Raw genomic sequence first — 26,123 nt, forward strand, 5'->3', positions numbered from 1 at the left:
TTAGTATATTAAGACAGCCTTTAGGAACCTGGGTAAATGCATCTTTGTGAGTTAAGTTCAGAGGGAGAAAAACACACTGTTGATTGATTAAATACTAAATAAATATTGTTCTCAGGGTTTTTTCTCTTTTGAAGTCTGCTGATTTTTCTACCATAAGCGTGTTAGATGGAGTTTAATTTACATGTAGCACCTGAAGGATAAACCAATGTAATTTAATTGGCAATTTTTTACTTTGTAACTAGCAACTTGTAGGCATGCTTCTGAATCCTTTGAAGAATTCACATATTTTCCTTAATTGCGTAAGATCAAAATATGCTTTCCAGTTATATGTGGCAGCCAGAAGCTTCAGAAAAATAGTCCTGCTGAACTGTAAGAAAACTGCTGTAGTTTAAAAGAAAAACAACATATAAAATCCATTGGTAACCACTAGAGCGATACTTTGAACTGTAGAATTCAAGGTAATCTGTTGTATAAAAGCTGTACAAAGAATAATTTACCATAGAAGCTTTTGAAAAGCCCCATTTAACATAAGAATCAAGACATTCTGTGGTTTAGTTTGTGATGGCATGCTTGCTGTCAGGCTAGTTGACAACCCATCACCATCCAAGATTTTCCTCATCTCTGGGGCTCCCTCCAGGGGCTCTACTGCTCCAATTCGATTCTTGCCTTACTCAAAGCAACACATAGAAGGGTGACCTCTGCAGCCACTGTGGTTTTACTTGTGTTGCATGATCTGCCCTCACCCTGAAGGAAAAAAATAAGTGGAATGCCCAGACTAAGGAAAAACACCAACTGTGTTTCTTGCAAGTCGTGCTGTATTCATGGACCAGAAAACTCTTAACGACCCTGACTGTGAGAAACATCTGCCTCCGCACGGGGGAGACACCGGTGATGAGGTGATCTCTGGGGTTGTACGAAAATAAAAGGGAAGGAGGAGGATCCTGGGAACTACAGGCCAGTCAGCCTCACCTCAGTCCCTAGAAAAATCATGGAGCAGGTCCTCAAGGAATCAATTCTGAAGCCCTTAGAGGAGAGGAAAGTGATCAGGAACAGTCAGCATGGATTCACCAAGGGCAAGTCATGCCCGACTAATCTAATTGCCTTCTATGACGAGATAACTGGCTCTGTGGATGAGGGGAAAGCGGTGGACGTGTTGTTCCTTGACTTTAGCAAAGCTTTTGACACGGTCTCCCACAGTATTCTTGTCAGCAAGTTAAAGAAGTATGGGCTGGATGAATGGACTATAAGGTGGATAGAAAGCTGGCTAGATTGTCGGGCTCAACGGGTAGTGATCAATGGCTCCAAGTCTAGTTGGCAGTCGGTATCAAGTGGAGTGTCCCAGGGGTCGGTCCTGGGGCCGGTTTTGTTCAATATCTTCATAAATGATCTGGAGGATGGTGTGGATTGCACCCTCAGCAAGTTTGCAGATGACACTAAACTGGGAGGAGAGGTAGATACGCTGGAGGGTAGGGATAGGATACAGAGGGCCCTAGACAAATTAGAGGACTGGGCCAAAAGAAATCTGATGAGGTTCAACAAGGACAAGTGCGGAGTACTGCACTTAGGACGGAAGAATCCCATGCACCGCTACAGACTAGGGACCGAATGGCTCGGCAGCAGTTCTGCAGAAAAGGACCTAGGGGTGACAGTGGATGAGAAGCTGGATATGAGTCAACAGTGTGCCCTTGTTGCCAAGAAGGCCAATGGCATTTTGGGATGTATATGTAGGGGCATTGCGAGCAGATCGAGGAATGTGATCATTCCCCTCTATTCGACATTGGTGAGGCCTCATCTGGAATACTGTATCCAGTTTTGGGCCCCACACTACAAGAAGGATGTTGAAAAATTGGAAAGAGTCCAGCGGAGGGCAACAAAAATGATTAGGGGACTGGAACACATGACATGAGGAGAGGCTGAGGGAACTGGGATTGTGTAGTCTGCGGAAGAGAAGAATGAGGGGGGATTTGATAGCTGCTTTCAACTACTTGAAAGGGGGTTCCAAAGAGGATGACTCTAGACTGTTCTCAGTGGTAGCTGATGACAGAACAAGGAGTAATGGTCTCAAGTTGCAGTGCGGGAGGTTTAGGTTGGATATTAGGAAAAACTTTTTCCTTAGGAGGGTGGTGAAACACTGGAATGCATTACCTAGGGAGGTGGTGGAATCTCCTTCCTTTTGAGGTTTTTAAGGTCATGCTTGACAAAGCCCTGGCTGGGATGATTTAGTTGGGGATTGGTCCTGCTTTGAGCAGGAGTTTGGACTAGATGACCTCCTGAGGTCCCTTCCAACCCTGGTATTCTATGATTCTATGAAATACATGCTTGCATGAAGGGGAGAAAAGCTCACCTATGAGGAAAGTGAGTATCTCCAAGGCAGTCACTGTGACTCTCCCCATAACCTTTCCCTTGGATCCTGAAATGTTTGCGTGTATCAACAAATCCTTCCTGGTGGTCAACTCTTACCAAAAGGCTTTAACCTCCGCTCACAGAAGGTGACCTAAAGACCCTTTGAGTGTCTTCCCAGGAGTTTTTTCTTGGGCTGCTTACACTTTTTCCAGAGATATAATTGAGGGGGAATATGTTATGCTTAAACAAAGCACGCAAGATCTTTTTATAGGGGAAAAGGCAACACGCCAAATTTATTGAGAATACAGCAATTAGCATATGCTTTTCAGTCTCTCTCACGCACATGCACACACCCATGCACACAGTCCCGCCAGTCGATGTTTATAGTTACCAGTCCAGAGTCTAGATCAATCTAGTGGCCAGCCAGATTGGTCACAGAGGGGAGCCGGGCTCTGTCAGTCATGATCCGATGCTCCTGGAGTTGTTGGCAAGACGAACCCAAAGCCCCATGGCAAAGCACCCTGTTCTTATAGTCCTTTTTCTCTGTTGAAGTCTATGGATTTTGCTGTGTCAGTTTATGACCGGTTACTCCTCAGTGGGTATTCTCTTTTGATGGCCCAAAACACCTCTGGGAGGGTCATCCTGTCTGGTTTTGATTTATCTTGTGTTTAAGGATGCCAGCCTTCACCTCAGGGTTGTCAGTCTACCCATGGATGCCCACCTTAACCGTGGATGTGCATCTTGATGGTTCTCTGGCATCTTTAAGTCTCTTCGCTCCTCCTCCCTTGGCCATCTGGCTTTAACAATAGCCTTCACACCTTTCTTTTCCTGATGCATACATTCCTCGTTCACACAAACAATTCTTTACAGAGGCCTTCAAAAGGTAACAAATACCAGTGTTTTATGGTGAACAAAAAAAGGCATCGTAAATTAGGCTTTACTAAATCTTGCAACTATCTTTTCTGACATTGGGGCCTAGGCCTTCAAAATTCCTCTAATCTAATTAACATGGACACAGACAAGATCCTGTCTGTTACTTGCAAAGCACGAATAAAAAGAAAATGGCTAATACGAGTATTTATTATCCTATTCATTTATTCTAATACCTTAATTCTTACTATAAAACATATACTGTATATAGCCAAAACATAACCAATTATATAGCACAGTAATCATGGTACAACAAATAAACCCATCTTTTAGTAAAAAGATCACTAAGCATTTGTGCTGTGCTTTTCCTCTTGAGCTTTGGTGACTGCCCCAGCAGACCTTGGGTCAGAACCAGAGAAGGGAGAAGTGTCGTCTAGGTCAGACCTCATGAGTGTCTCTCAGGAGGACTATAAATGCCTGTAGAAGCATCTCTTTAAAATCTGACGCCCTTCAAGAGAAGCTGGATATGTTGGTTTCCCTCTTTTCCTGGGGAGGATATTAGTCAAGATGAGTTCATTTCTCAGTCTGGAAAGTCAGAGATCACCTACACCTTCCTGATGGCAAGCTATTGTTTGCTAAATCTGCTGATAGGTCATATAAGCTCCTATAAGACTTTGGAGGTAAATTGCTCTTGTCCTCTAAATAGACTCCTAAAATATAGTCTTCCTCAAAAGAGACAGACATCCCCAAAGAATCCAACAGCTAAAAAGATTCCCTGGGTAGCAAAATAGAGACTTTTGTTAGAATTGGTTGTTTAGAGTGCCACACAGTTTTTAGTGACTATCTGTTCATCTTATGTGTCCAGATCAGCAATTTGCTAGCTTGTGGTTACAGCAAGGCAAGATTTTCTGTTCCTCCTTCCTCAAAAAGATTTGAAATACCATTGAGAATCATTTTTGCTACAGGTTGGTAAGATTGGGCATAGTATACAGACCTCCTGAAGCTTTCCCAGGGGGTGAAGAAGGCCAAGGTCTTATTCATCAGGGTCCAATAATGCACCTATTCCCAGGTGAGTTTAATTGCTCAGCCCAGTTCTTGAAAGAGCATCCTGAAGGTTTGGGGCATGTCTGGTAAGGACTCAAACCTGGCTGCACTCTCAAAAAATAAGATACCTCTTTTGCTTTCTGTATGTGTGGGTGGTTCCCCCCCCCCCCTCGAATTTTGTAGGGCAAGATGTGCTGCTGTTAGGTGACCCAGAATCCCAGCTCTTTTAGATTTTCTACAGGAGGGCTTGGACAAAGGCTACCCCCATCTCCTTCAGAGTTGAAACTTATGTGCAAAATGCCTAAGAAGTCAGGTAAATAGGGGAAGATGATGGGTTCCTCTCCCCTGCTGGCATTGTCCCTTTAAAGCCACTGTGACCTTTTTCTAGTCTCTATTCATGTCCTTGGTGCCTTCCCTGGAGTCTGAACCTGATGCCTTTCAGGCTATCTAAACCTTCCTTTTGAGCTCTCTGCTTGGTGGATTTACAGTTGAAAGTAGATTTCCTGATGGTGATTATCTCAGCCAGGAAAGTGGGAGAACTTGCCACTCTTCCCTTTTACTCCCCATGTTTGATCAGTCATATTGGCCAATTGCTCCTTTACACTTGTACTAGTCTTCTCCCCCCCCACCCCCCGAAAAGTCTGGCTTAGATGAAAAGGGGATGGGACTGTCACAATCCTTGGGTAGGCTGAGCCTGCTGAGACCCTGTGTATAGGCTGAACCAGAGAGGGACATCACCAGCTAACTTTGCTTTCAGTAGCTCAGTTGAGACAAGCTGAAAATCTGCAAATTTTGAGGCCTTATTAACTGTTTTATAGCTGTTTCAATTTTACTATTCATCACTTGCCTTTTTAAAATAATTGAGGTCACCAAGGCTGCTGCGTTGAGGTGGTGTAATGGTGATGAATAATAACGTGTTGTTCCTCTGTAATGAAAAGAACTCAATAGTCAAGAAAGGACAATTGATGTGAAAGTCATTCTCTTTATGGTTTGGTCTTTCTAAAATATTTTCAAATTATTGCTTAATCTTATTGCTCTTATTATCCTTTTAACATTTTTTCATCAGCATAGTAATGTTCATAGATTTTACAATGAGTTTTCAGCCTGCTCGCAGCTTTGGGAACAGAACTCAGACCTATCAGTCAGATATACCCCTCCTGCCTGAAACCTACCAATCTTGTTGGAGACAAGGTGAACAAACTTCCGTACTGCAGAGCTTTAGGAGAAATCAGTGAGGTGGCATCCTGGTTTTCCTTGATGTTTCTTCATAAAACGCTTCAAAGCTGATGTGTAGAACACTGTTTTATGGGAGGATGGTGTTGTATGCTGTAATGCCTCAGGCAATCAAGAAATGACCTTTGTGCATAGCTATTTCAATTTCACTTATATGCTAAGCTATAATTTAGCCTCCTTTGCTGCATGCTGCTGATAAAACCCTGCTGTAAGATCTGTGGAGGTTACTGTGCTGAAGAAAAGGAAAATTTTATGTGTGCTTATCTGAAAATTTCCTTTATTTAAGTATTAAGGCCCATAGATCTGAGTGACCTTGGATAGGATTAAGGAATCACTTTTCAGAAGCTAAGCAAATAACAAATGTCTCATATTTTGCAATAGAAAATATCCATAGTTTAGAGTTATGAATGCTTTACTCATTTTCATCATAGTTATGGGGTTATTTCAGTTTGGCTGGCTTTGCAGTTGGAGTGGTGAATCTGTGAGCCAGTGATTGACAAGGCTGAGTTCTGCATCTGCTAAACATGGAAGCAGGCTAAAAGCGTAGTATGTGATATGCAGCTCTTTCTATGTAAAGAAAGATATCTGTGAGGTAAGTATGTATACGTTTTCCTTTTCCTAATAGCTGAGACCTGGTTGCTGTAAATCAGTCATAGAGTTTAAGGCCAGAAAGGACTACCAGATCACGTCGTCTGATCTTCTGTATATTACAGGCAACCAACACCACCCAGTACCCTCACACTAAACCCAGCAACTTGAAATTAAGCCAAAAGTGATATATTAAAACAAAAAGGAAAAAACAACAAAACGCTGAAGGGGGATCATAAACCTGAGTAAATTTATAGCCAGTGGGTCAGATTAATTACTGATGTGACTGGTTTGATGTCAACAGAGTTATGCTAGGTATGTATTTGGCTGTGTGTGGTGTGTTTTCTTTTTTAAACTTCTAAAACATATGAGTTTTTATCCCTGTTGACCAAGTTCATGTCAAGAGCACGTAATGAGGAGCTCTCTTGCCCAAGGTGGAATTAGAGTTACAGGGATTGTACTTACTCACTCTGTATGGACAGTTTTCCCTTTACATGCAGCATGCTTCTGTGAGTTTTCTTACAGCATCTTGGAATCTTACAAAATACGGTTGCTACGATACGTGCTTGTTTACCTGAAATATGAACAAAGTCCTCAGAGCATCTGTGGTGAGGTTGGACTCCCCAGTCTAGGAACCTAAAGTAATTTCCAAAGCTTGGTCTCCCACACATGTTCTCTCCCTCATTTTCTCTCTGATAAGCTTTACTTATGGCATTAAAACGTAAACAGTAGCAGTAAAGGATTTGTGGAAATAGGAGCTGGAGGGAGGACATGCCGCTGCTTCTGGGAGCTGCTTGAGGTAAGCTCTGCCCAGAGCCTGCACCCTGACCCCCAACCTCCTGCCCCAGCCCTGATCCCCCTCCTGCTCTCCTTTCAGACCTAATCTAAAAAACACTTTGCTTTAAAAAAAAATAAAAGGTTAGAAAAGGAGCAGTTGATTCCTATAAAGATAGAACTTTTACAGAAAAAACAATTGTGTTAAGAAAGAATTGGGCAAGACTCAACGAGGGCTAGCTTGGCTCTCTCCCTAATACCTTCTAGGGCTTTGGACAGGGAATGGTGAAGCAATCAATTTAGCCTTAGTTGTGATGCTTTTTTATGTTGTCATTTGAATTGTTAAAGCTTTCCTAATGTGATTGTTATTTCTATAGCTATGACCTCTCCAAATGACTGTACTGTTTTTTTTTCCCGACTTCTCATTTTTTCTTATGAAACACTGCAGGTCAGGAATGATTTTTTCCATCTGCACACAATTGTTATAATGCAAGAGATTTTTTTTAAAATATTGTATTCTTGATAGTGTAAAATCTTCTAAAGGAGATGGCTATAGACTGGTCCATTTGCTGCTGGTGTTTGCTAATAGACTGGCACATGTTAGTATTCTATCTACAGGCTAATACAAAGAGAGAGAATAGCATATTGGCATTGGTATCAAGGGCACATTCAACTGTTCAGAACATTGTCGTAAAACTTGGCAATTCAGAATCTCTATGGTCTCCTATTCATAGAGAGAGAGAGTTTCCATGTCATCCTGGAGTGTATTGTACACTTATGAAGTAGTTTCTCTAATTCAGAAGTGGGCAAACTACGGCCTGGGGGCCGCATCTGGCTCTTCAGACATTTTAATCCCGCCCTCGAGCTCCAGCCAGGGAGTGGGGTCCGGGGCTTGTCTTGCTCCAGGCATGCCGGGGCTCCACGCGGCTTCTAGAAGCAGCAGCACATCTCCCCTCCGCTTCCTACGCATAGGGGCAGCCAGGGGGCTCCGATTGCTGCCCCCGCAGCTCCTATTGGGTGGCAACCACAGCCAATGGGAGCTTCAGGGGCAGTGCTCGCGGACAGGGCAGCATGCAGAGCCGCCAGGCCACGCCTCTGCATAGGAGCTGGAGGGAGGACATGCCGCTGCTTCTGGGAGCAGCTTGAGATAAGCTCTGCCCAGAGCCTGCACCCTGACCCCCAACCTCCTGCCCCAGCCCTGATCCCCCTCCTGCTCTCCAAACACCTCGGAGCACCCTCCTGCACCCCCAACCCCTCATCCCCAGCCCCACCACAGAGCCTGCACCCCCAGCTGGAGCCCTCACCCCCTCCCACTTTCCAACCCCCAATTTCATGAGCATTCATGGCCTGCCATACAATTTCCATACCCAGATGTGGCCCTTGGGCCAAAAAGTTCGCCCACCCGTGCTCTAACTACTAGCATAAAACCATTAAATATACATGAAGTTAGTTCCTCTTAAAATCTAACATGTCAGATTTGCCTTATTAGATAGTCAGATATAGGGCCAGATTGTAGCTATGGGAGACTTGAAGAGCCTCCCCACAACCTTGCATCCCAGTGCAGGGCCAGGAAGAGTTGGAGTCCTTGCACTCAAGGTATGTCTACGTTCGGGGTGGAGGGGGAGAAGTGTGTTCCTAACTCAGGTTGAAATAGGATGGGGGGGAGAAGGGGGAGACAGCTTTTAACTCAGGGTAGCAGCTCAAATTCAACTCTGAGCTCCACAGAGGCATTGTTAACTCAAGCTGCTAACCTGAATTAAAAGCCAAATTGCAGTGTCTTCACTGCAATTTTAACCGGAGTTAGCCCACCTGAGTTAAAACACACCTTTCCTCCTCCTCCCCCCCCCCCAGTGTAGACATACCCTTATTTTGAAAGGGCTGAGATGTGGGCAGTGGTCTTGACCCTGTTTTCTCCCTGCTCTCTACCTTGACCAACAGGGCTGGCTGGGGAGTTGAGCACTCTGCCTGGTCTGAAAGGTAGCTTGATGGGCATTGTTCCGCCTACATACCATGGAATTCCTGGGAGCATTGTGCTGTGGTATACTTCTCAGAACTCCCTGGTGTGGGGCAGCTCTGCAGATATCCAAAGAGGGTATTTGCCTTAATGTCATAATATGGCCCACAATGGTTGCAATCTCCAAGTGCATTGACTCAAAGAAAATAAGTGTTCTGTTTATAGCACCACTGTGGACTGGATAGCACACTGTCATATCCTTTCTAATTTTGGAGAGATGTATTTATAGTCTGATTTACCAGATGAGGTCTCTTTAAGGCCATGCCAAAAAAGCAGTCATGTGTTGTCGACTTCCGTGGGTTAGTTAGATTTTTTTTTTTTTAAGTTTCAATTTATCTCTAACTTAGGACGGTGATAAAACAATAATAAAGAGTTTATTATTGTTAGAATACCCTTAATGAAGGGTATTTCTTTTTTACTGAGTCTCAGAAACAATTGCCCTTTAAATCAAAGTTGACATTCAAGGTTTGTAAGATGGCATTTCTGCAGTGGAAAGATTAATATAGCTTTTAAAAACCATTGAATTTCTGTGATTTTTCTTCTACTGCAGAAATGGCACTTTCAGTATTTCTTGATTTTTTTTTTTTTAATTTTTTAGCAGTTAATTATAGCTTTTATTTACTATAACACAGAATGTGTTTGGTTGCCTTTCTTTGTACCACATCCTAAATGTTCTAGGATTGTTGAAATGTTTGTCCTTTAGGTGTTCATATATGCTGAATTGCCCATTGTTGGACATGAAATTGTGTTTAAAATGGCATTTTTTATGTCGGGTTTTAAACAAAATTCACCCCCCCCCTCAAGTTTCTGGCTGTAATTTGAGAACACAGTTGTTGTTATTCCTGATTCTCTATCTCAATTATGCAAATATTTAATTAGCCCCTATATATAGCCACCCAAAAGCCAGTCTGTTTTCCACTGAAGTTTCGGTTTGTATTTACATTAAGACTCTTTAGGCTGTGGATGTTATATGTGTACTTTCTTATACAAGGCATTCACTGTAGTTTTTCACTGCCTACATAGTTCGCTTGTGTATTCGTAGTTGGGAGATGCATCTATCAACTTCTGGGTCTCATTGTCTCTAAAAATTTTGCTCTAAAACTTCTTTTAGTATCCAGTTGGCTTTTAAACCTAGCTTTTCCTTTCCCTAATAATACACCCTTCCATTTTCCCCGCCTATAACTTGTCTGCAAGGATACTTAATTGCATCTTTAATATAGTCAACTCTCTCTTCTTTTTCCAGTGGACTCAATCTTTGTACATTATTAGTCATCAATCTCAAGAAATGTCATTTGTTTCTAACCAGGGTATTTTGACAGACTGTGTGTGAAGTGTGCTACATTTAAAAAAAAATGTATGAAACCTATTCAATTCATTGTAATATGTAAGGAGTAATCAGATGAAAGTAGACATTTTTTTATTCTTATAAATTCACCTAGATTTTTTTTAATGCTTTTTCTGCAGCTTTGGAATCTTGAGCCTAAGCCTACAATTATCTTATTAATTAAACTATGTTCGCATGAGATTTATTTAAGGCATTAACTCCTTTTTATTGATGACTTCCACAGTGAAGTAATACTGATTACATTAAATTATTCTTAGAAATTTCAATTGTTTAATACAATACAAGTCACTGTGGAAGTAACTTATAAGAAAAGTGCTGAGTAAAAGAATCTGAATCCTCTGGGGGTTTCAGAGTGAGTTTCTAGTAATGTTGCATTTTAGCTTGAAAATGTACATTTTTATCATTTATCTATGCTAGGATTATAGCTACCTTTTTGTAACCAGTTACAAACTTGGTGTTTGGTACTGCTTGTATTAGGCTAGTGTGTAGAGGCCCCAGTCAGGATTACTATTTATCTGTGTTAGGGTAGAGCCTAGAGACCCACTGTGTTAGATTCTGTATAAACACAGAGTAGAATAGCACCTGCTCTGAAAAGTTTGTAATCTGATTAATTTTAAATTAGTTATATGAAAGATATATACAGTATCTAGTGATCTTTGTAAATGCTAGTGCAAATGTATGTCTTATATGATGTCATGGTTAAATCTGATCAATAAATTGCATTATAGCAGCAGCACAAATAATGTGGTGTATTGTTCTGTAGATGTTATCAGCATTCACCGGTCTGTAAACTCAGCCAGATGTTAATCTAGCTGAAGTTAGGTAGGTTTTGATTTATTTATCTCTCTGATCATATTCTGATTTTGAAGTTTAGTCTATGATACTGTATGTGTACACTTACTAAATGCCCTTACAAGTTTTATTAAATAGCACTTTACTTTTAAGGGTTTAAAATGCCATATTTAGCAAAATACACAATGTTTTAAAAACAGAAAAGGACAAAATAGAATACTGCATGTGGAATATTGTACATGTTTTATTTTAAAATGTGATCTAAAATTCCTTTTATGGTTTGAGAAATAGATGTTCTCTCAACCCTGAAACTTTCAACATTAGGATCTGACATAACTAAAATTTTACAGAACTCCCCCGGGGTATCTTCCTGCATATCTTTAGACAGGGGAGTCCTAGACTGGGGAAATAACCAGACATGGGGGAAAATTGTTGGAGAGGGAGTTGGAGGGTTATAGAAAATGTGACTTTTTTGCTTTTAGCTTGGCAGAGGAGCTCTAGTGAAAGAGAACTGGAAACTGGTCTATCCTGTAACTCCCACTGAGTCACAGTGGGATATAGCAGACATTCTGGAGATGTTGTTCTTCTGATTAATTGTTTGAAGGTCAACACTACTGGGGTTCAAATGTATCTGTGTTCGCCAACTGAAGGGAGTTTATATTCTGACTCTAGATATGTTTAGTGATCAAGTTAAGTTTGCATCTCTATTTAACCTCATTGTACATCAGTGTTTCAGTGGACACTGTTTCTGTTCATTTTGTTAATATTTTTAAATACTGGTGTGACTAAATCCTGTCTTGTTTTGTCACTCAGTGAGAGTTTGCTTGAACCACAAATAAGTATATCCAACCATGGGTATGTTTAGTTTAACTTTGTCTGCCTTCTGAGATACATTACATCAAAGAAAGAGCCTCAGGAATAAGTCTGAGTCAAATTCTGCCTTGTGGAAGTAAGAAAAGACTGTGTAGGTGGCAGCATAACAAATAAATAAATCCTTCTGCAAACACTTGTAAGGAATTGATGGCACTAGCAGAATGACATGGTCTTCAAACCATCCCTCTGAGTTCAGGGATAACATCTCTCTCTTTAGTCATAACTTGGTGAGGTCTGAGAGCGTCACAAAAGTAAAATATCCTGAGCCAAATTCAGCCCTGGCATGGGTGGGTTCGGCTTCCAGTTATTTCAGTGGCATTTGCATCTGCATGTGCCAGTGTTCCATTTAGTCTTTTCTCTTTGGAAAGGCAGGTGAAAGAAAAGTGACCTAGTGTAATTGTGTGCTGTACCCCCTACCACCTAGAAGCTCTGGGACTCAACTGTATTAGGGATTTGAACACCCTCTTTCCTCTCTCAGCAGTAAGGAGGGTTTCTGAAAGTTGCTTTACTCTTTTTGGTACTATCCAATATGTGTAGTACTGTACTTCACACTATTTTCTCATCTACTGCCTTTTATGTAAGTATGCCATGCATGCCATTTTATTTTTCTCTATCTAGATAGACCATATCTAAGCGCAGCTGAACTGTATCTCCCTAAAATGTGCGGTTTCAGATACTATAGTAATAGGTGCCTCATAAATACATATAATAATAATATGGTATCTGGGTCCAAATCACCTTCGGTTTTGCAAAAAACAAATTTTCACTGATTATTTTTTTGAGAAATAAAAATAACCCTCACTTTGTCCATGACACAAATGGAAGAGGACAGGAGATTCTGCTTATGTTCGTCTGGATTTTCAGATCATATCCTGGGGAGAGGAATTATAAGCTTGAATTAATAAAGGAAAAGGAGATAGGACTGGATCTTTTTCATATAGTGAAAAGCATAAAGCATGATTCATTCCTGAAATCTAGGATGCCAACTTTTTTTTAAGAAGTTTTGCCCTAACATACTGAACGGTTTGTTTTTGAGTGGCATTAGTTTTTTTAAAATTAGGAATCTAAAATTCTCTTTCTTTCAGTGTGCCTATGTTCTTCACACGGATATTTTTATGCATGTCTGTTTTCTACTGATTAACTGAACGTTAACTGAACTGAACGTTAACATTCAACTATAGTAAGGTTTAAATACAGTTTGACATGTCAATTTGTAAGGTGCAAATGAAGGCTTTTCGTATGACCACATGGCTTTTTTTTAACCCTTACAGATCATGAGCCAAGTGGAGGGACAACAGAAGAATCTTGTGCAAGCCATTGAATCCCTTCCAGGTTCTGGACCTCTTTCTGCCTTGGATCAGGACTTGCTGCTTTTAAAAGCTACCTCTGCTGCCACCCTAAGCTGCCTTGGAGAATGCCTGAATTTATTACAGCATAGTATGCATCAGGCAGGCCAACACAATAACAGGACATTGCCTTCAGGTGAGCACAAGCTGTCTTCTTCCTGGTCTTTGTATTTTTTATTATTTTATTTTTTTTAAATTATGATCCCCAGAGAGGCAGGATGGACTTTTCCTTAAAGAAATGACACAGGATCAACACTAAATAAGCTTCCTTGGACCGAGATATCAACATTTTCCTTCTGACCCACAAATATTGTAGAAACCATCAACATCAGAAAACAAGAGCAAAAGAGCCGTTAAGTGTCTTCTGCATAAATAGGTTTTGGAAACAGCAAATAAGAAAAAATTAAATAAGTTCAAAGAAAAGTAATTTTGTTTTTTAAAAAGCAGATTTTTTTTTAATAAATTGAAATTTAACACAATGTGCTTTAATAACAAATTCTATCTCTTTTTTTTTTTCTAAATAGAAATCTCTAGGGAGGATAGGATATCCCTATATATTGAGTCAGTGCTTGTGGTTTTCTCTAAGTTTGGAAAGAGAAAGCAATAGTGTCTTCCTATTTACCTTTGGCATATGGTTACATAGTTACAAAGTAGGACCCTGAGCCTGGCACCTATGTAGACCCTCGTCTTAATTAGCCCGATTCTAGATCTCTGTAAACTGCTTCAAAATAAAGGTCTAACATGTCACAGTATAGTCAGCAGGAGAGTTCACACACAGATTTCACTGTTAGACCCGATTGTAGGATCAGGACTTGTTATAAGACCAGATGTAAACCAATGATTCTTCACATTTGGATGGCTTGACAACAACTTTGCCATCTCTACCTAATTTACTTAAAAACCTTTCAAGAACCACCATCCCTCACTACTCGGGGGGAAAAACGTCCTTTCTAATTAGTAGGGTCGGTGTTTTCTGGAAATTGCTGATATTGATGCATTATTTTCTGAAATTACCTTTCATTTCTGGAATCGCCGATTTCTTCTGATTTTTCCACCTTGTGCTTCAGCTGTTCAAGCCATTTACTACCAATGCCTAAAATGGTTAACCCTGAGGATAGTTAAAGAATTCGGCAAAGATGTGCTCCATGTGGATGAAGGGAAGTTATTTCGTACAATTTGCAGCCAAGTTCTTGATCGTGTTAAAAAGGATCACATACTCAACCACATTAAAGGTCCATGTCATATTGCAGCCATGGAAAAAAGAAAGCAAAGGCTAGAGAGCAGCAATGAGACAGCAACAAAGCAACAGTGCACAATTACTGGTGTGCTTGCACAACAAAATGAAAATCAGAAATACAGGGAAAAGATAGTACAAGACTGGGTGGAAGCCTGTTGCAACGCAAACATCACGCTAGAAAAAACAGACAAAATGTGAGAATTCCTAAACGAGCATTTCTGAAATGGAGTCTGTATCCTGCAAGCAAGTACACTGAGACAAGTCAATCTTCCCTGTGTCTTTGAACTAAACAAGCAGCAACTGGTCACTGAATTGAAGGGTCAGCACGTAGCTGTAATTGTGGATGAATATACAGACAGTGTAAACTGGTATGTTGCAAATATTCTAATACAGCTGATGCAGGTTTCAGCAGATTGCCCAGCTGCTGCTAAATTTGTAGAAAAAGTGGAATTAATCTGCAGTTGCACAAGCTGTTATAAAGACCGTTATATAACATGACATTGACTTTTCAAATGTAGTAGTTTATAATGCAAAATAAATGTGAAAGTCATTTAAAGACAGTTTGAGTGACATTTTAACCAGCTGCATTCATGTGACCTGCTGGGCATACTAGGTGAGCGCTGGCTCTGTTTGTTTACAGAAGTGGACTGTCTGTGTGCTCTAATAAAAAAGCTGATATGCAAACCGCACTTAGAGTCTACCTTATTGACCATGGAGTTGAAAGCCCAACACTACCGCCGCAACTGGTTGTAACAAGATGGAATACTTTGATTTAAAGCCGTAGACAATCTCTGCCATCATGTGGAGTATTACAAAGGGTTCATTGGTCAGGAAATCAAAGTGGAGGACTACTGCTGTTTTAGAGGAGCTAAGTGTTTATTGTAGTGTATCATTGTGTGGCACATTCAATTTTTATCCAAGCAGAAGCAACTCCACTTGTTTGGACACTGCTTAAGTTTGAATCGTGGTCAACATTACCAACGGAAGTGTACAAAATTGCATTTGATTTCATAGAATCATAGAATATCAGGGTTGGAAGGGACCACAGGAGTTCATCTAGTCCAGCCCCCTGCTCAAAGCAGGACCAATCCCCAATTTTTGCCCCAGTTCCCTAAATGGCCCCCTCAAGGATTGAACTCACAACGCTAGGTTTAGCAGGCCAATGCTCAAACCACTAAGCTATCCTGGAAATACTGCAGTACACAGAACAGAATGTGCTAGAGAAGACAATCTCAAGTATCAAGTTTTTCAAAGCTGTGCAGAGGTACTTAATTAAATACAGAGAAACAGCCAGCATATAGATTTTTTTCACAATGTGAGAATCATTAATCCCAAGCAAATTCGTGTACTGTCCCACAACATAGGTGACTATGAACTGAGTATTCTGCTGCTGAATTCTGTACTTGAGGGTGAGTGGGAAGTTTACTTGAACATTGTAAATAAACTTCCTAGTACCCAATGACATTTCTCTCTCCAGTTTTTGGAGAAGCATGGACAAATGTTTGCCAAGATTTAGCCAGATTGCTTGTGTTGTTTTGGTGATCCTGTGAAATTCAGTTGATGCTGAATGCAGTTTCTTCAAACTTGGACAAGTGCTAGCCCTGCAACATTACTGTATGTCATTGGAAAATATGAAGCTGTATGCCTAAATGAGTTTTAATGTGTCCTAAGTGCGTGTCAATGAATATTTGTATGCTGATATAGGAGATATGTAAATATTTGCAATAAAACATTAGTTTTCTTTTAGCAGAAATGTAATTATTCCATAGTTCCCGGTGCTGTTAGATCGTTGCATAAAACAGTAATCCAACTTTTATTTTAAATGTATAGTCTTGCATGGCAAGAATTTTGTTTTGTGGTTATAATGATGATCAGTTAATACGTTTATGTTCTAAAAATGACAATTTCGGTTTAAAAAATTGTCTGTAAACACTAATGTAGGCTACTGCATTTTTGTGCAGTAAAGGATTACATATTGCTCATGTTTGTCAATACGTGTATCTTTTGTATTAATATAATGCATATCTGAAATTTCTGAAATATAAAGCTTTGAAGATCTGAAATTACTCTGTTTTCATTGCCGGAAAACACTGGCCCTACTAATTAGCTTAACCGTCAGGTAAGACCCAACCACAAAGCTGCAGAGACAACTGGGTGGGAAAATCTGGACACTCCTTTTTCTGAAAACAGAAAAAATAGACCTGGAGAAGGATGGCAGAAGGGCTAGATGATGAGCTGAGGAGTGGAAAGATGGCATGAAAAAAGCAATTTTTTTTTGGAGTTATGCAGAACATAAAACAGTTACGTGGGTACTTGGCATAAAGTGCCATCTGCATCATAATACTGTATTGGGGCCCTGTCTTAATTCAGACTTCTAAAGAGAATCCAGGGATAACTACACATCTTAAATAATCCACATAGGCATACGAAACACAGGAACTAAAGGACCCTTCTTATCTTCCATGTTCCACTCACCTCATAAGAGATGCAAACAAAATACAGTATTTAAAAAGTAAATTGAAGGAGCATTCCTCTTTGACTGAGAAGAGGTCTTTAAATTCTTGGCTTTGTTTTAGCTTTCTTCATGGAACCGGGGGGTAGGAAACAAAGACGATACAAAAATCCTTCTGAGAAGGAGGGGACTACTTCCTATTTCTATATCTCTGGACACGCTTCTTTAGATCCATGTGAAACAAGTAAACTGGCTGAGATAGGGGAGCTGGACAAATACAAATGTTGGTCCTCTAGCCTAACAATAAGCTTTTCCCTCTTGGCATTGATAAGGTTTCTAATTCCCGTGGATAGAACCAGTATTTCCAAAGGTTTCATAGAAAGGAAAGCTAAAAATTCCCTTAGAAGTTCACAATCTCTTTGCATTGGCCTGAAGGCAGGCATGGCATCTGCTCTTACTGTTAGAGTTTGAATACACACACAGTTAAACTAGGAAAAAGAAAATCAAGAGGAACAGAGAGGCTAAAAAGCTTATAAAATATTTAGTCTGCTCTCTCCTGTTAAAAAGATGTACTTTGCAACATGAGATTTTTCTTCCAGGGTCCAGTTATGCAACACAATTGCCTGAAGGAACCTGTGGCTAAAAGCCATGATTACTGGTTTCTCCTCTCGATTTAATTTTATTCAGGCCTTCTTTGATAGGATTGTCATTTCTAGGGGGAGTCATTAGAGTAAGCTGTTCCGGATTCATCAGACCTGAATAAACTCATACCTAATGACTCTAAGTAATGCTCTAGCCAATTCCAATTGAGAGATTTTAATTCTACAGCGTTTAGACAGTTTTTGGTTACTGCAGATGCAGGAGATTCTTTCTTCAACGAAATGGATGACCCATGTTGTCATCTCCTAATATTAGGAGGTCAAAATAATTATTCTTGTTAGCTCAACCACCATTATCCTGTTGGAGGATGGCTGAAACATTTCTTCAGTTCTTGCATCATATCTGGAAAGAAATGGGCACTGGAAATAATTTAGAAAGATGACTTTGAGATTCTAGAAATTCTCTTTCTTCTCTTCCTACTTCATTTGCAGTATGTTGGAGAAAATACATAAATGTTCAAAGCAATTAATGCATCAAGCCCCAGCTATGTGAAAGGCCTAATTTTGGCCTGTGAACTGCTGAGACACTTGTGCTCTTCTGGGATAAAATCACAAAATCTGGGATAAAGTGCACAAAAGCAGAAGACAAAGCATTCTCAATCAAGGGATCTGATGTGATTGAGAACAAGTAGCTGAACTGTAAAATATTAATTTTTATTCAATTTTATGGAAAAATAGTAATTTCCATGATCAGTATATGCCATATTTTCAGCACTAAGTGCCCAAAGTGGGAACAGAGGGGCTATACCATTGGGCAGCAATAACATGTCTTATGGCTAGTAGTACAGATGATGGTTTTTTTTTATTTGGGAGGTGTGGACTAGGACTGCCAACTTTCCAGTTGCAGAAAACCAAACACATCTGCCTCACCCCCTGCCCCACCCCTTTTCAGAGGCCCCACCCACTCTATCCCCCCTCCCTCCATCGCTTGCTCTCCCCCACCCTCACTCAATTTCACTGGGCTGAGCAGGGGGCTGGAGTGCAGGTGTGGGTGAGGGCTCCAAGATGGGGCCAGAAATGAGGGGTTTGGAGTGTGGGAGGGGGCTCCGAGCTGGGGGAGGGGCTCTGGGCTGGGTGTGTGGGCTTTGGAATGGGGCTAGAAATTAGTGGTTCATGGTGTGGGGAGGGCTCTGGGCTGGGGCAGGGAATTGGGGTGTGTGTGTGTGTGTGGGGGGGTGATGGCTCCAGCTGGGGATGTGGGGTTCGGAGTGTGGGATCTTGGAGGGTGTTTGGGTGTGGGAGGGGGCTCAGGGCTGGGACGGGGTTGAGGTGTGTGTGGCGGGGTGAGGGGTGCAGGCTCTGGGAGTGAGTTAGGGTATGGGAGGGGGTTCTAACCTGGGGCAAGGGATGGGGTGCAGGAGGGGGTTTGGGGTGCAGGCTCTGGGCGGTGCTTACCTCAGGTGGCTCCTGGAAGCAGCCGGCATTTTCCTCCAGCTCCTACATGGAAGCATAGCCAGGTGGCTTCGCGTGCTGCCCCTGTCCGCAGGCACCACCCTTGCAGCTCTCATTGGCTGTGGTTCCTGGCCAATGGGAACTGTGGAGCCAGCGCTCGGGATGGGGGCAGTGCATGAAGCGCCCGTGGCCGCGCATCCCTTTAGGAGCTGAAGGGAAAAGCTGGATGCTTCTGGGAGCCGCACGGAGCCAATGCAGGCACAGAGCCTGCCTTAGCCCCACTGCACCACTGACCGGACCTTTAATGGCCCGGTCAGCAGCGCTGACTGTAGCTGCCAGGATCCCTTTTTGATGGGGTGTTCCGGTCAAAAACTGGATGCCTGGCAACCATAGTGTGGACATTATCTGTATCAAGTAGAGAGGAGATGTGTTGTCGTATCCTCTAATTGTAAATATAACTGTTAAAGTAACTAAAACAAATGTTTAAAGAATTAACTTTGAAATTATCTGATTTATTATGATTTCTAATGAGCTCTGAATATTCTTGGTCCTTAAGTGGCCTCATAAGGCTTTGCTTACTTCTGGGAAGCAGGATGCGATATTACTTAGGTGGCAGCGCTCACTAAAGAAAACCAGCTCCATTTACCATGTGCAGCACAGGGCTAGGGGGACTTCACTGCTCCAAAGTAAGATCTGGCAGATTAAAGAAGAATGTTGCTGGGGCTCTGAAGTGTGTCACGAGAGAATTTCTAGTAGAAGCCATAGATATTTTTAAAATCTGTTATGAAAACTAGCTTCTCATGACATTTAGTACAATTTTTTTAACTTTCTAAGCTATTATGACTAATCACTGCTGTTTACTTTTAAGGGGTGTGCCAAAGATATTTCATTACTGCCTTTTCTGGGATGCTGCATGTCCAGCTGTTCTGTTAAGTAGTTAGACTCCAAGCTGATGAATACAGCAAATTGATATTTCTTGTCTGAAGAGACGATAGGAAAGAAGATGTGCTTTTCCCTTTTGGTCCTTGGCTCTTGGCATGCTGATATTGCTAGTTGGATCAGAACTTAGTTGTGTAACAGCAACTTTAAAAACATTGATTAAGCTGACTGTGATGGGTTCCCCCCCCTTCGGGGTGCCACTTGGAACTTGGGTACCTCTGAGCCTGCCTGACCCACCAGCCTGGGCTCCATTTACTCTGTATTGCTGAGGCAAGCCAGCCAAGCCCTCCCTCAGGCCTCAGACTGCACTTTACCAGCACACGTACAGGTAGCGACACAGCTAGCTGCAGCTATACACACACATACTGAGATCAGCTCTGTATGGGAAGGCTCAGCTAAGGAGTTGCCCAGTCCTCAAGAGCACATGGCCCCCTAGAGGGTAAACCCAAAATTGTACCATCTTGCACTGCATCGAGAACTGTACAGTGTAAGCTCATGAAATTCGCCCCCTTCCTCAGTGTGGAGAAGGGACGTACACAGCTTTCTGCCCCAAGTTATGATTTCCACACACACTGGTTTTAGACAAAACCAAACCAAGTTTATTAACTACAAAAGACAGATTAAGTGATTATAAGGGATAGCAAATAGATCAAAACAGATGATCTAGCAAATAAAACTAACATGCAATCTAAGCTTAATATACTAAAGAAACTGGTTATAAGTAGCAATTTCTCACTCTAAATGCTGTTTTAGGCAGATTGCAGAGATTCTTGAAGGCAAGCTGCACTTGCTTGCATCTTAAAACTCCAGATATTACTTTTGCAGGCTAGACACCCTCTAGCCTGGGCTCAACCCTTCTCCCCTAGTCCAGTCTTTTTGTTCTCAAGTATTTCCAGCAGTCGTCTTTCTTGGGCGGGAAGTCAATGAAGAATCAACCTTGATGATGTCACTCCCCTGCCTTTAACAGTTTTTGCATATGGCAGGAATCCTTTGTCTCCCATGTGATTCCCAACCTCAGTCAGTGGAAAAATACTAATATTATCATGGAGTCCATAACTCAGAGGCTGTTTGCGGCGTCCCCAGGAAGGCTTCCTGGTGGGAGATTAGCATCTTCAAAGACCTATTGTTCTCCCTAATGGCCCTTCCCAGCGAGCCATCTAGACTGACTGAATGCTGTCTAGTGGGCATTCCCAAGGTGTACTCATTTGTAATAGAAATATTGTCTTTGCATTTAACTTTAGATATAAAAATGATACATGCATACAAATAGGATGGTCATACTCAGTAAGTCGTAACTTTTTCAATGATATCTCACATGTCTTATCTTGCATAAAATACATCATAGTTATGCCATATTCACATCATATAACAACAATTTCTATGAAGAATATGGGGGCGTAGTGCCACACTGACAAGGGCTGTTCTTCTGTCTGTGATGGTCATGGTTGCCCTTGGGACAGATGGGGAAAACACACTTGCATAGTTCCCATAGTTTTTATTTCAGTAAAAGAATTTAAGACCTTGGAAGGAAAAAGGGGAGCAGATGGTGAGTTCTGGCCTGACACCATGTGTCTTTATATTGAAGCAAAAAAGATGTAGTTAAAAATAAAGTAGATTTTATGTATTAAAAATAAAATACCCATAAAATATTTTTGTCCATTTGTACAGACAACTAGTTCTGCAGTTCTGATCCAAACTGCACAAGTGCAGTATCATTCAGATGACACTTTTTTCTCTCATGTTCACTTACTATTAAAAAAAAAAAAAGTCTGTAGTTTGTAAATACAATGGTCAACAGGACTGCAGTATGCAAATAAGAGAGGGGAGAGTGGATAGACTAGGGGGTTGATTGGCTGATTTACTTTCTCTTCTATTGCACACCTCCCCTTCCCCGGTCCCATTTAGAAAAGGATCAGACAGTTCTGCTATATTCTTTATTATTTGTTGTTACCCAATAATGAGCTATTCATATGGGAAGGAGAGAGGGACAACACATATATATATTATTAGTCACCTATTAAAAATAGAGACATGCACACGTGGCACATCAATTACACAAAACTGGTCTTGTGTGGCTAGCCAAAATATATAATTATTTTGAGTTCATTTTAACTTCATGTTTATTTTAGAACAAAATTTCAAGTCTTCCTCACACAGACTTTGTCAAATCTTAGCCAAATTGTTCATGTTCATGGCCTTTTTGCTCTGAGAGCTATACTATTCTTTTGGGAGATGATTAAAAGAAGAGGCTCATTGCTACAGTCACATTAATTCCCTCAAGAGGACTTTAACTTTTTAGTTGAACTTTTTTCATTCAATTTTATCCTTTAACTCTGAAGACATGCATCTCCCACAGAACTCTGTGGATGTCCCAGGCAGGTCTCCAGGGCCCTTCAGTGTTGTTCTTTTAGTCTGTCAGAGCGCACTTTGGAGCAGTGGGATTGTCCCTTGCTTTGTCTCCACATCACTTAAAATGTAAGCAAAAATAGGACCAGGATCACAAACTGAACTCAGATCTCCAGCAGCATCTGAATCTATCCTGAGCTGTCAAGTATTGCTTAGGATAGCTGCACAAAAAAGGCTCTGCCTACTTACTGACATTGTTGCATTTCTATAACTTAAGTTTTTTTCATGAGGATAGGTTACTGGCCTGTCGCTCAACCCCCAAACTGGAGAACCAATGGACTGTTTCTTGTCTGGTTCCCATCCTACAAGGAGTGAAAACTCCCACCAGCAGAACTCGTAAGGTCTTTGGACTTCATAAGCCTGCCCACCCTATCAAAGTGCAGTCCCCAGGAAAGATCCAACAATACAGCAATAGCAATAAAGAACACTACTCTTGCCCCGGGCCAATGGAAATGTTGTCTTATTGTGTGCATTTAGAATAAAACACAAGCTTTTTACATTTATATCTAAAGATCTTTGAAAATAAATTCATGCTTAATTTGCCTATTGAGGCCTCAGTTTCTGGCTTTCTTCTGCAATGGATGACATCACAGACTCCTAATGTGAGCAAGGAGACTTATATAGCTTTGTGATGTCACTGAAATGTTGCTGGGGAAACATGGAAACTTCATGGCCTCATTGGGCAAGTAAGTGCAAGAGAAATTGTTTTTTAATGTTTTATATTGAACCATACTGTTCAATTTACCTTTTGGTAATTTTGTTTTTAAATCTAGGTATATATTCCAATACTGATTTGGAATCTTAAACTGGATGGAACACTTCTTCACTGACAAATTTTTAAAATATATGAAACCCCCACATCCCCAAAGCAAAAGAGAATAGCCCTTAGTTTTGAATATATTATATGTACTAAGGACTATATTCCTCATTAAAATAACTTTCACTGTCATACTGTGATGATTGTAAGTATGTGTAGTCAAGAGAAAAACAGAACTAAGGGCTTGCTCAGAATAAACCATTGTGTAATTAGGTTGGGGAGTGGAGATAACCTGCTAGGTTGTTCTGGTAGCTTCAAATCAACCTCAAAATTGATTTCTGTATTTACACAGCTTTTAAGATTTTTTTTCAAAAAGATTCCTAGGAACTGGAGTGTTAGATCCCATCTCAGTGACCATTCATGCTGAATTAAAAAGTAGTGGGATACCATTTTTACGTAAAGCAATTCCCAGGGATGGGTGAGAAGGGTAATTAATCATTTTAAAAGTTCTGCTCTCTATATTATTTTTAAGTCCACATTCCTTCTTATCTTTAGAACAGATGACAGCTTCTTTTTGGTTAAACACACACAGTTTATTCTTCCTACTTGTTAAATTTAATAATTTAAAACACATTAGAAATATTCTAGTTACAAAATGCATTGTAAATATGTAATTACAATATAATAGGTTAAATTAACAGTAGCATAGGAATTACCTAATCGAACAATAATCATAATCTGATATTTATTTTATCGCTTGTATTATGGTAGTGTTTGGAGCTCACAAACACATGCACAAAAAAGTCCGTCTCAAAGAGCTTGTAATCATCCCCTTCCTGTACTAACCCCTTCCCATCTCCGCATGCCCTTCATGCAATTAGTCATTTTGTGGTCTGTATCTAGATATTTTCTGCTGTTATTGGTAATTCTAATAACTAAAACTAAATGCAGCGATTGAGGCCTAGCGAGCTTTTTTTAGTGCTGATGTATTTTTTGGAGTGGACAGCAATGTAACCCATCACACAAACTGGAGAGTAAACTGGTACAAAGATTGTCCATTAGGCTTTTGCTACTCTCCAGGAACCTGTTATCCCTGAAGGTTCGCCCGAGCCAGAGTTCAAATATGCCCAGGGGGCAGGAATGTACTGATGGAGGCTTATGGTTCAGGCTCATCTTTAGTTTACAACTTTCTAGTGTGAACACAGGTCTTGATAGAGGTGCTAAAGTGGTTTCCTAACCAATGCAGAAAGACCTCTAACAAAACAGAGGAGAAACAAAATGACATGTAGTGGGCTAAAATAGAGGCTTCAGACAGAAGTAGGGTGATCAGATGTCCCGATTTTATAGAGACAGTCCCGATATTTGGGGCTTTTTCATATATAGGCTCCTATTACCCTCCACCCCTGTCCAGATTTTTTCACACTTACTATCTGGTCAGCCTAGACAGGAGGAGTGGGGAAAAAAGTCATGGATGCTGTCTGAACTCGTCTTTGGGTTGGGACTTTATTCAGAAGATGAATAATCAAGCATTCCCTTTATTGTGATACTGACTCATATTTCTAGTATGAGGAGAAAATCTACATATTTATTTCAGGGCCATTATAAGATTTTTAAATAATATTGGCACGGACAACTATTGACAGTTTTTGATTTTTATTAGGAAAGTTGTACTAAATTGCACATTATCTTCATGTATAACGTGTGACCTTAACTGAAATATATTTGATAATTCGAGCATGAAATATAATTTGGACCTTTGCTACAGAGTTCTGTAATGTTTGTGTAGTTGTGATGATTAAGTAAAATGTAAGCTGCAATGTCACAGTTAGTGGGAAGAGGAGAAAACAAAATGAGCTTCAAAGTATTTGCTGAAGGTAAAAATCAAAATACCATGAATTTCCTGTTATTATATTAATTATGCCATATTGATTCCTGGCTTGAATAGCTTTTGTAATTTTCTTGGTAAATGTTAGCTATCCACCTCAAAACGGGAATTTATTGCAGATAAATTGTTGCTAAATGCAGGATATAAGCATCTTTTAGTTACCGTGGCAAAGGTGTGTGTGCATAGAGGGGTGGGGGAGATGACTATGACTACAAGTAGCAATTCATATATAGAATTTAGGACACTGAGATTAAAATCCTGTCTAGAAGATGAGTCTTGTGGCTAACTCTAGTTTTCTGTTTCAGAAAACATCCTGGGATGGCCTGGGCCAAAGTCACATTCCACAGAACTGAAAAACAGTGCTCTCAGCTCTTTATCATCTGCTAGTGCCAATATAACGTGGGCGATAGTACCAACTGCAACTCAAGATGGGCAAACACTACCACCAAATACTGAGGTAAACACAGTAGACCTGTGTATATTGTTTTCTTTTTCATTTAGGTTAGAAAGCCCTACCATGCTTGTAGCTTGCCCATTCTTGCCAAATTGTGTTTGACAGGTATTTATTCATATTAAACTGCTCCTTTTCACTTTTAAAATATTTTTTATTTTAAATGGCTTAATTAGTAAGTAAAGTTAAACAGCGAAGATGGATGGTGGAGTATGGTGAAAAATGCAGTATAAAAACCTAGACCGATATATTTATGTATGGCACTTACTGTGTGTTTTACTGCGTGTGTGGGATTACTGCAGATAAATTTACGAATTGATGTACTACATGTGCTTTTGTTCAGCCTGAAGCTGTTTTGATCTTCAATGGAAGAATTATGAGGAGTCCATTCTAGTGGTGCCCATTGTGACCTGATTTGAGTAGTTGCTGCATATATTGTAATGTTTCATGGAATAGGGACTCCTTACTTCACACTAACACAGCACACTGCAACAGTTCTTGAGATGTCTGCATCAATGATTTGTAGATTTGAAACTATCTAATACTGGTCTCTCTGAATTGGCAGGACACTGTATAAAAGTTGTCAAGATATTAGGAGATTGTCAGTGTGCACTATTAGGTAGGCATTGCTATAAAACAGTGTACCATGGTAGCAATTGGCAGATTGTCTAATAGCAGCATTTAATACCCATGGCTGCTGTAGACATGCTGGTTCGCATGGCG

At 40.6% G+C, this 26,123-nt stretch overlaps 1 protein-coding gene across 2 annotated transcripts in view; it reads left to right on the top strand.

Moving 5' to 3' along the window:
• The window catches only part of OSBPL10 (oxysterol binding protein like 10), a 185,290-nt gene that overhangs the window by 89,600 nt on the left and 69,567 nt on the right, over window positions 1–26,123 (top strand). For both annotated transcript variants that reach the window (XM_073333363.1, XM_073333364.1), the window contains 2 exons: window positions 13,148–13,358; window positions 25,255–25,406. In XM_073333363.1, coding sequence (XP_073189464.1) covers window positions 13,148–13,358; window positions 25,255–25,406 — 363 coding nt within the window. The remainder of the gene's footprint in view (window positions 1–13,147; window positions 13,359–25,254; window positions 25,407–26,123) is intronic.

The sequence above is a fragment of the Lepidochelys kempii genome, chromosome 2 (assembly GCF_965140265.1).
Source record: "Lepidochelys kempii isolate rLepKem1 chromosome 2, rLepKem1.hap2, whole genome shotgun sequence".
Lineage (NCBI taxonomy): Eukaryota > Metazoa > Chordata > Testudines > Cheloniidae > Lepidochelys > Lepidochelys kempii.